This window comes from Epinephelus fuscoguttatus, linkage group LG17 (assembly GCF_011397635.1).
Source record: "Epinephelus fuscoguttatus linkage group LG17, E.fuscoguttatus.final_Chr_v1".
Taxonomy (NCBI): Eukaryota; Metazoa; Chordata; class Actinopteri; order Perciformes; family Serranidae; genus Epinephelus; species Epinephelus fuscoguttatus.
This window is the reverse complement of record NC_064768.1, coordinates 35095686-35106564: the sequence shown is the minus strand read 5'-3', so window position 1 is coordinate 35106564 and position 10879 is coordinate 35095686. Positions and strand designations below refer to the sequence as shown.

General features: G+C 42.0%; 1 protein-coding gene across 1 annotated transcript; it reads left to right on the top strand.

Annotated features, from left to right (window-relative positions):
- The first annotated feature begins 270 nt into the window (after positions 1-270).
- On the top strand, positions 271-8582 carry rab42a (RAB42, member RAS oncogene family a). Its single transcript, XM_049602761.1, has 2 exons — positions 271-744; positions 3032-8582. The coding sequence occupies exons 1-2, from the start codon at positions 530-532 to the stop codon at positions 3471-3473; spliced, it is 657 nt and encodes a 218-aa protein (XP_049458718.1). The 5' UTR covers positions 271-529; the 3' UTR covers positions 3474-8582.
- The last annotated feature ends 2297 nt before the right edge of the window (positions 8583-10879 follow it).

The following is a 10879-nucleotide window of genomic DNA, read 5'->3' as shown; positions in this document are numbered from 1 at the left end:
TCCGGTCATAGCTGGAGCTGAAGCCTCTGTAGTTCAGAACCACGGACAGCAGCCACTGAGTTAGCCATATGCTTTGTGGTTTGGAGATAACAACAGAGCAGTGTCATGCTCTAAACAGACAGTTGCGACATATTGCTCTCATATGGTGCTGATATTTCATGTGCACTGGAAGAATGTGCTAGAATATCACACAGTGTTGACAAAAGTCTCTGGGTGGGTGCAGCTGATTGGTTAAATGAGGCTTGGATAACCTCAATTGTGTTTTACTTATCTGTGACTCTTTCATAACGCACAGCTGCCTCACTGACGGCTGCAGGAGGTTTATAGTTGAGATATCCCGGGTAGTAGAGCATAGGTAAATGTAACATCACATGATTGCTGCGCTCGCTCAGTGCTCCGCGTCTCTTCCTGAGCAGAAGGCAGCAGCAGGAGCCGCAGCCGCAGCAGCAGCCGGGGCTTCATGTAAACACACCGTGCACAGGGCTTTGTTTCCCACACGCTCCTCCGGCATCCCCCAGCTAGTCATGCCATGGATATTTTGTGGCAATACCAGTTCAGGATCATTTTACTCGGGGATTCCACGGTGGGGAAGTCGTCGCTGCTGAAGCGCTTCACGGACGGGATTTACAGTGATGTGGCGGATCCGACGGTCGGGGTAGATTTCTATGCCCGCTCGCTTGACATCGAACCCGGGGTGAAAATCAAGCTGCAGCTCTGGGACACGGCCGGACAGGAGCGATTCAGGTATGAACTGCATCAAATGTATCTTACATAAAATGCCTCTAATAGAATATAAGCATCATACACCACCGAGTAGATTTGGCGTTAAATAATGGAGAGGCCTTATGTCGCTGTTGTGTTTGGCTGCTATTGTAAAATGAAACCCCCTTAAATTAAACGGCCATTTCCCCTCTCATTGTGATGTAATGAAGCAGACAGTGGAGAGCAGGGTCAAGAGATTATATAGGCCTCGATTTTATGATGGTCTGCAGCCTATATAAATCAGTGGAAATCGAGTTGCATCATTCACCCACGGATGATGGGCAGCCTCCTCATATTTAGGCCCCAGCTTGATTCCCTGAGACACTGACTCCACAGTCTCCAGGGCAACACAAGGATGTCAACCCCCTGCACCCGAATCTAGTTTTGCATTCATCTGTCCTGTTGCTTGTTCTGTTTCATGTGTCCTCGCTGTCATGGATAATTTCCTTTAAAGCAGCACCCAGTCAAGAGACGCAAGCTCGGCTCTTAGATCTGCTTTCTCTTTTGAAGACAAACCTTCAGAGGGTGTTTTCCTTTCAGGTTTCACCACACTTTCACTTCTGTCTTAACCGACTGTGAGAAGTGTTTATGAAATCAGTCAGTAATGTTTAAACCACCATGTGCAGGGATTGGGACTTGTGTAGCCTGTGTACGTGTGTATTAATAGATCCTTGCGAGGCTGGGCCAATGGGGGGCAACAACACAGGACCTTTAGGGACCCCAAGGGGCCGATGTTTACAGTCTGTGTGTGGTCAGATGGTTCATTTCAATTAATTTGGTTCACATCCCCAGCAGGGCAGTTACCACATTTTGAGGCCTCATCTTGTCTTCGGTGTCCTGTGTCACAATCTAGTTATAATATTGCTGTTATTTAATCAGTATTGTGCACAGGACTGCATAATGAAAATGCCTAAATGCATTTAAAGTTGCACTTACAAACTGACACACAGCAAACCTGATACTATAGCACAGGATCACCAGATGGTTTTGGGGTCCAAAGTCTAATTATCCTCAGTGTGTGTGAAGGAGAATATGGATCAGAGCTGTAAGCTTGAGATTGATTTAAGTCACAAAAATCAAGACATGAAGCCTGACTTGGACTCGACTGCTGTAAGACTTGCTATACTTGAGAGCCTTGTCTCCCCTGACTTGATTCAGGATTTCAACTTTAAACAGAATTCCAGCTTTGGTGTTGACCTCGTAAAATTTCACAACAATACAGATAAATTGGACAGGGTCAGGAAGGCCTTGCATGGCCTGCCTTAAATTAGTTGTTAGTATGCACTGAAGATACTTAGTTAAACACCATTGAAGGGAAAATGTTCAAATCATTTTAGTGATCAGGATTTAGTGACCTGAAAGACTTGACTTGCGAGTTGCATATTAAGATTTGATTTGGACTCGCCTCAACTGACCTCAGACGTGCTAATAAAAGCACTGACATCCTTAGTTATACTTCCATGGGATGAGACTTGACATGGACTTGTCTTGACTGACCTATGACTTAACTTTGACTGGTCTTGACTCATTTGAGACTTGACTGGAGGTTTGCTTTGACAAGACTTTGGTAGCTCTGTTGCGATAACTACTTTTGTTGGACGATATATTTTCCCGGAAGTAATTGCACTAAATGATACTATCGTCATTTTGAGACCATTTTATACGATAGCATAATAATGCAAGTACATTCTTTCGAAAAGCAAAGGACTTTAATTCTTAACAATATTCAGACATTGGAATATAAAATAAATATTTCACAAATTTTAAGACCTGTTGATATGTCCAAGACAGTGTATATTAAATTGTACCTTTACAGGTGCAACACAAAATCTCTCAGTTTGAGACTCAATACAAAATTTGACCAACAAAAACAAAATCATGTGATGCCTTTTGCAAATAGACAAGTTTAGCTGAGCTCTGGGAACCTTGCAGTTACCTTCATAATCCGGCTGGTGGCGCTGCATTTGACAGCCTGGGAGCCGGGTGGTTTGCTGGTGGATTTACAGAGTGAAGGATGAAGTTTTTGGACAGTTAAACTACTCTTGACTGACTTTTGGGCTTGTTGCCAGGGGTTAGCAAGCTAACGACTATCAGGATTAGCTCATGGACTTGGACTTAGATATTCCCCAGAAGGCTAAAAAAACAGCCTTGAATCTTACATATTGTCGGGATCACGGAAAGTCTGTGCTGACAGGTCACGGTTGTGTGTTCATCAGAACTGTCCTAGAAGTTTGTAGACTCACTAACATGTCATCAATCTCCCCAACAGGTCCATCACAACATCATACTACCGTAACTCCGTGGGCGGGCTACTTGTCTTCGATCTCACTAATCGCAAGACCTTTGACCATGTGCGGGAGTGGCACAAGGAGGTGAGTGAGCACATCCTGCCCCATCACATGGTCTACATCCTCATCGGCCACAAGAGTGACCTCAACAAGGACCGCAAGGTGAGCCGGGACGAGGCGGAGCAGCTGGCAGCCGAGCTGGGCATCCGCTACGTGGAGACATCGGCCAAGTGCAACAGCAACGTCGACCGGGCCTTCGAGCTGCTCACCAGAGACATCTACGAGCTGATGAAGATGGGGGAGATCGTCACCCGCGACGGCTGGGACGGGGTGAAGAGTGGCCTCACCGCCAAGGTCCTCTACCCGGCCGACGACGAAGAGGAACTAGCTACTGCGGTCACTGAAAAGGGCTGCCACTGCTGACTGTGAACTCTCCGTATCTAAACACTGTCCTGTCGCACCAAGAGCTCACCTTGTCTCACAAGCCGTGTTTCCATAAACATATTTTTATGCACATTTTGAAGTATTAGTTAGAAAAGCTTTATGGAAACGACAAATGCTGATAAAATTCGCTCACACAAAAAAGTTTTGATGCTTGCTAGAGGTGGTTTTTGCCTTCTTGGAAAGAGAGGTTATCCAATAAATAGGATATGGAAACGCCCTCACCGAATATGTTCTGACATAGCAAAGTGAATCCAGAGACTGATCAGCTGTTTGTGATGTGGGCGTCTTACCATGCGTAAAAGTCATTGCATTAATTTGTCTTCACACGGCCAACCAGCCAACATAAGCGACCAGTTAAAACTTGCCCAATTGATGCAAAGAGCTCTCTCCGTCTTTTTCTCATAGATTAGTTAATTGGCCAAAGTGTCTTGTTTTGTGGAAGCCTGTACCGCCAACTAATGGCAAAACTACACCATCACTTGCACCATCTAGTTTATTTGCTCCGAACCAGTCATTGGAGGCGCGTTTAATTTGCATTTCTTTTTTGCAACGTTTCAAAAATTCGTTTAAACTTTGTTTGACATTTCAATGGAAACACGGCTACAGCTGTCCACTGAAACCAAGCCACCCAGGCTCAACACCTTGTGATATCACCATCCATCACTTCCTCACCTTGTGCTTCTTGCCCTCTCTATGTGTGGATTCTTCTGACAACTGGGATTCTTTTCTAACAGGGGGCCATTGTACATCCCGATGTGTACTTTATAGGCAAGTTGTGTCTCTAAATCCATGTGGTGTAGCATGAGCTGAGCTGTTTTGGGCCTCGTTAGGTTTGGAAAACACAGAAAGCATGCAGAAGTGATGGGGCTTAGAGTGAAGCCAATACTGCTTTTCACAGCCCTGGAGTTAATGGACCACTGAGTATTCTGAAGGTACATTTCATACAGCACTATTGTGGGTTTCTACCTGTCAACGTTCGTGCGATGCTTTGCCTGCAATTTCTTGTGACTGTAATATTGTAAATAATAGTGAAATATATAGAGATGAAAGCTAAAAGGTCACTGAAAGCTATTTAACTGATCATGTGAACACACACAGTGCACTCTACAATAGGTGTCACCATGTTAAATCAATGTGCTCCTTCTGCTACTGTAAGCTGTATGTGCACTTACGCCAAACTGACTTAAACCTTTGATCATTCTGTGAATAGATAAGTAATGTTTTTGTAAAAAAAAAAAAAAAAAGACTATTTCTAGTTAAGGTGTATACATAAAGATAGGCCATAGTATTTAGGATAGGTGGTACCACGTAGGTATTTGTATCATAGCATCAGCAGGAGCAAGACATCAAGTGTGTTACCTCTCAGTCATCAGACCTTTAATCAGCAGTAGTAAAGACGTGTTTGACTAAGAACAAAGGGGAGTTTGAGTCTCACTTGCAGCTGTTTGTAGCTCATGCAAACAGCTGCTTCTTTAGTTCAAAGCTTTATCCACAAAAATGATATTCTATTCAGGCTAATGTGGCCAGCTTCTGTGGGCCTATATGTTATGCTGTATCCCAGAAGTTTCAGGAGGAAATGTTGGTGTATATGTGGAAAAAAAGTCAACTTCCAAGTAGGAAACCTAGGCAACACTAAGATGTCACGTTAACATCTCATTATATACCACTAAAGCTGATTAGCATTTCTGTTAACATGGTTGTTACTGTCTTGCAAACCCACTACAGATCAACAGGCTCAGCAGTCGATATGACATGAAAACACAGCACCCTGGATTGGGTTTTGGCAAAGGACCTTTGCCCCGTCACATTTATTTCCTGCCTGACAAAATGCTTGATTTGATCTTTGCGGGGGAAGCAAGTATTTCCACAAGTTAGATGAGAAAATTTATATCTGTCTATGCATTAAGTACGGAGCATGACCCAGGAAGCGATTAGCCTAGCTTAGCCTTAACACTGCTCAGTGGCGCATTATGCCCAAAAAGTTCAACTGCCGCGTATAAAATTTCCTGGATTATTGGCACTCTTCCACACTGTATGGCCTAAAGAGCAAGCACACTGAAACTTTCCTGGGGTGAGCCTGCTACTTCCGGTTTAGTGCTCCATTAACTTGAATGGGGATAAAACAATTCAATCTTGCAGCTCCTGCGGATTCTCCAAATGTTATTGCACCAAATTGATCAAATCTTGATTGTGAAATGAGTCATTTCACACTCAAAAATTGTATCCAATGATTTACAGACATCTCTTTCATAACATCTGTGGGGAAAAACTCTCTTTGAGCCTCATGGCAACACATGACGGATGTAATAGCACTCTTTGGCCGCTACAAAAATTGGCTTCAAAGCTCAGCACCCTTCCTGAGGGCCTGGGACAAACCAGCTGCAGTGATTTCCTGGTGTCTTGTCAGTAGGCGTTTCTCAGTCTGCTTTCTTGCCTCTACTTGTGTTCTTGGGGACTTGTGAAACGTCATCAGTCACAGCCCAAGTACTGTTCCAATTCAAAGTCTGCATCCAGTCAAGTACAGTCCAAATGCCCAGATGTGAACTTGCTCTGCCCGTTCCATCGGGGATGCATCGGGAGGTGACTTGTGTGGACTTTTGACAGCCAGGTATCCCAGAATGCATTTCTCACAGACCAGCGGCAATGGCAGCCATCTGTGGGAGTTTGTACTCCCGAGTCGAACTTGCCAAATCCGAACTCCCAAGTGTGCAAGTTCGAACTTGGCATACTTGGTATTGAGAAACGCCAAGTGACTTGAGTGAGGTTGAAGTGTGGTTAAATTGTGCCGGTAGAGACGCTAACATCTGTGCTCACTGACTATCAACTGTTTTTCACAAGGATGCTTAACCTAAGTGAAATAGTTACAGCACACTGCTATGCCTAAGCAGGTTGATCTCACTCTCAGGGTGTCAAATTATGCCGCTCTGGCAGTGTCCCCAGCGTCATGGTAACCTTTAGTGTCTATATGAGATGCAGCAGGCTTTTGGCGAACCCTAATATAAACCTATCTGCGTTTTTAGACGTTCAGAACAATGGACATAGTATAAAGAGCAGGAAAGTTTGCTTAGGGTGGGTGGATGGGTCCAACAAGGACAGGACTTTGACTCAGGAGACTGGTGTTTGTGTCTTGTGTAAAAACTTTAAGTGGACAAGTTATTTTGTCACGTCAGACGGTAGTCACATGAGTCGTCAGTCACACAAGGGACTATCATCATCCGCAATCTTTCTGTAACCATTATGAAGTCGTTTTGTTCCCTGACCCTAACTGCCTACTCAACCCCTTCTGCATCAAGATACAACGCAAAAGGCCTCTGCCCAAGCATCAAAATATGAGGAGTAGGGATGTAAAACTAGACATTGTCTTTTTTTAAATTTCTGTTTGGGTACAAATTAAATAAATAAGACACAATGCGTTGTTTGCTTCATGCTTGGCTGGTCACCTTCTCACTCCAGCTCTGTATTTAATGCAAAGACATGAGAATGGTATTAGTTTGTTCATATAACTCCCACAATGAAAACAAATAAGTGTATTTATGTCTTAAAAGCTTTTAAAATACTCTTGTTACTCATGAAAATCTGACTGAAGTGATTGCTAACATCCGTTAACTTTCAATGCCAGGATTTTCACTAACCCTGAAGCTGCACTTCAAGTTGCTTGAATTCTTTGTTAACTAAGTCATTTTGACATACCACACATAAGCCTCTACACTGGTAAGAGTATTTGGGATTTACGGACTTGTGACAGTAATAACACCAGCTGTAATGGAGCCTGTTACGGCCAGCTTGCTGTTCTTAGCTGCATTTACGATGAAAGCATGTCTGTGCACACCACTTCCACACATAGCAGTAACTACCTTTGACACAGAGGATCACGTACGCTTCAAGTCTCCAGAGCCTTTTGACTGCAGACGCTATTAATCTGCTGTTTAAAGGCCCGGAGCGAACAATAAACTAGAGTGGTCTTTGCCTGGGAACTCACCTCCAGTCCCACCACTTATTCACCTTTCACCAGCATCTCACCAAAAAACCTGTTCACACCCACACTGTAAACAGCAAGAGATTATGCATTCTGTAGTTTTGACTCATGTTTGTCATTGGGTTGATAAAAGCTGTATGAGTGATTCAGTAATTTTAATACATTTGCAGCATCCCTTTATTTTAACTTGTCTGTACAGATCCAAACCGATGCTTCCTGCTAAATCATCACTCGACAGCCATGTTTAAATACAGTCGTATCCACACTATATGTTTTTGTTTGTTCGACAATCACATGTTAACATTTTGTGTTCTTGGTACAGGTGAGGAATACTATGCCTTGAAATCTGGCTACACATCCTTGTACCATCAGAAATCACGAGAGTGACTGTGTTTAATACTGCAACTACGTTTTTGTCTCACATCTAAACAGGGTTCAAATGTACAATATTGACTGAATTTGTATGTTAATGCTGTGCCGTTAGCAAACTGTTCTCCAGTGAGCATGACTCCCATTCCTGAGCACTGCGTGGTGTGAAGATGGCAGCCGAGGAGCGTTCTTCGGAAAGCGCTACGTACATTTAAAGGCAAACACTGGAAGGACACCAAGAAGAAATTGCTTTTTGAGAGACGGACTCTATGGGAAGAAATAAGCTTATTCTCATCAACCATTACTAGAATATCCAGCAATGATATATAGTTAAAAACTGTATTAAAATACAAAAGCATTTGTAACCTTACAAACAGTGACCATCCTGTGTGTAGACCATAATGGTGATGGTGGTGGCCATACTCAAGCTTCAGTCCAGATCCAGCCTCTCTCTTACTGTAAAGGGGTAGTTCAACATTTTGGTTGCTTTCTTCAGGGCCGGCCGCGTACTGTTGTGGGCCCTATGCAGGATTTGATTCCAGGGCCCCCAGTATTGTAATGTGTTGCCACTTCACATGGCACCGAATCAACCTGTGTTGCATCTAGTCCAGGTTGTGTTGACTTTTGTTTTTGTCTTGTTCATCAGTTTTGTTATATTGATCATATCTAACACAATCCCCAAGTGTGGGTTGTTTGTTTTTTTTACCCCAGAGTCCTCCTGGGAGTGCTTGTTTCATAGGGGGCATTATATTACTTCCTCAGCATACCTCAATTGTCTATTTTGCCTGTCTCTGAGCGTATTGTTCTGTCAGTATTTGTTGGCAAAAAAAAATTCACAAAATGACATCAGATTTTGTTCCGGACATTTTATTTTATTTTTGTCTCCATGTCCATTTTGGCTGAAGCTAGTCCTAGCTGACATTGGGCTAGAGGCGGTATACACCCCCAGACAAGCCTCCAGACCATCACAGGACTCGTTATTGTCTTGTGTTCGTTAAAAAAAAATCAAGGGGGCCCCAGAGACCAGGAGGCCCTATGCAACTGCCTATATTACTTAATGGGTAGGGCCGGCTCTGACTTTATTTCTGAGAATTGGATAAGATTGACATCACTCTCATGTCAAGGACGTTAAGTATAGAACTTGAGCCAGGAGCAATTAGCCTAGCTTAGCCTAGCTCTGTCTGAATTTTGAAATAAGCCCACAAACACGTCTAAAGCTTTGTGATTACCATGTTGTATCTTGTTCATTTAAACGGAAATTTAAAAATTAGTTATATGGAAGTTACATGCTGGAGCTATGTCTTGGCGACTAGCAGCCTGGTGCAGTGACTCTCAAGGGTCTCGTCGTCAAAGCAAGATTAACTGTTGTTCATTGGGAAATTGCTCCAGCAAGTAACTCCCCTTACGTTTTTTGTTGGTGCACAGGTTAAACCAACAAGACACAGTGAGTAGTTAGCAAGCTTTCACAGAACTGAGTAGCTGTTTCAATCTACTTCCTGTCTTTAAGCTAGGCTAACCACATCCTGGCGCCAGCTTCATACATAACACAAACATGAGATTGACATCAATTTCCTCATCTCGCTCTCAGAAAGAAAATAAGCAAAATTCCCAATATGTTGAACTATGCCTTTAATGATGTGTTTTTTATGTTGTCCATATGAATGATCAAACCACCCCACAGGTGGGGAATACTGTGGGCCTACCAGGGAACATCAGCACCTGTTAGGCCTGCATTATGGTACATAGCACAAAACTGTTCAGCTCCTGATCCCCATGGTCACATTTCACAGCTTTACTGAATAAATGTTATTTATTTTATATATCATGTATAAGGAACTTGCCTTTTATTTGATGTGATTTTATTGATTGGTTAAAAAAAAATAAATAGATGTCCAATGCAAGTTTGGAGTCAGTTTTTTGACTGGGGTTTGGCGCCATCTTGTGACACTTTGAGGGAGTATCACCATGACCTAGATAGGTTATTGTGCTATATTAATGTCGTGGACAAGGGTGGCATCTTTTATCTAAAACAAGTTGCATTAGTCTGAATTAGATTGTGTAGCTGATAGTGAGACTGTGCTACAATCATGGGAGGAAAATTAAAACAAATAAAATTATATAGTCATTATTAGCTGGAAACTGTTGTTCGGCAATAGATGTCAAAGAAATTAAACGTGTTCTTTCTTAATGACACTTTAACAGGCTATAACAAGATTTTTAAGCAACATGAAATTCTTACAGCGTGAATTAAGGGTGATTGGGACTGTTGATAGAGTTATGCAATACTGATGATGTTACCTATCCATTTGAGGAAAGAAGAAAGTTTTATCATATTCCAAGGAGGCGCGACACACAATTACAAAACACAAATAACATGGCTGGCTGTAAAAGCTACATCTGATTTTATTTTATCCTAAATGTTTTTAAATTTGACATTTTAAATATAGAAATGGGTCTTGGTATTTTTCTCCACATAATTACATCAGGACAGTGTGCAGAAGGTTTTCAAGCAGCCTTTAATTAGATAAAATGTGTAGAAATTATACTTGAATGGTTATTAAATGTTCTATTAACCATTTGAAACCTGTAGCGGCATCACTTTTCTTGAGCTGCTTTCACACACCTTTTGCATGTAAGCCTTTGAATCTTGAGCAAATTGGTGCAATTTCTTTCAAAAACATGGAGAAAAAGGGTGATGGGCAACTCGGAAAGCAATGTCCCACAAACTGCAAAAAATAACAGATTTAGAAAAGTATTTAAAAACAAATTAAAAACTAGGGAAAGCAAAAGTAGAAAAAAACTATACTTGTAATTATTATCATTACATTTTTTTTTACTAATGTTTTAGTTGTGAGGTTTTTTTTTCTTTTGAATAATTTCTCGCAATTTTTTAGGGCAATTTCTTCTTTTATTGCTCATTGACTTCCTCTCATGTTTTTTTTTAAAGAAATCACGCCAATTCGCTCAGGTTTCAAAGGGTTAATGTGTTTTTGTTTTACAATCATCTTTGGCGTGGATCAGCTATGTGAAGCTAATTGAG

Excerpts from the sequence above, each read along its gene's own strand:
- rab42a (XM_049602761.1), top strand. The coding sequence starts at position 530 with ATGGATATTTTGTGGCAATACCAGTTCAGGATCATTTTACTCGGGGAT. Across the intron at positions 745-3,031 it reads GCCGGACAGGAGCGATTCAG|GTCCATCACAACATCATACT; the intron begins GTATGAACTGCA and ends TCTCCCCAACAG.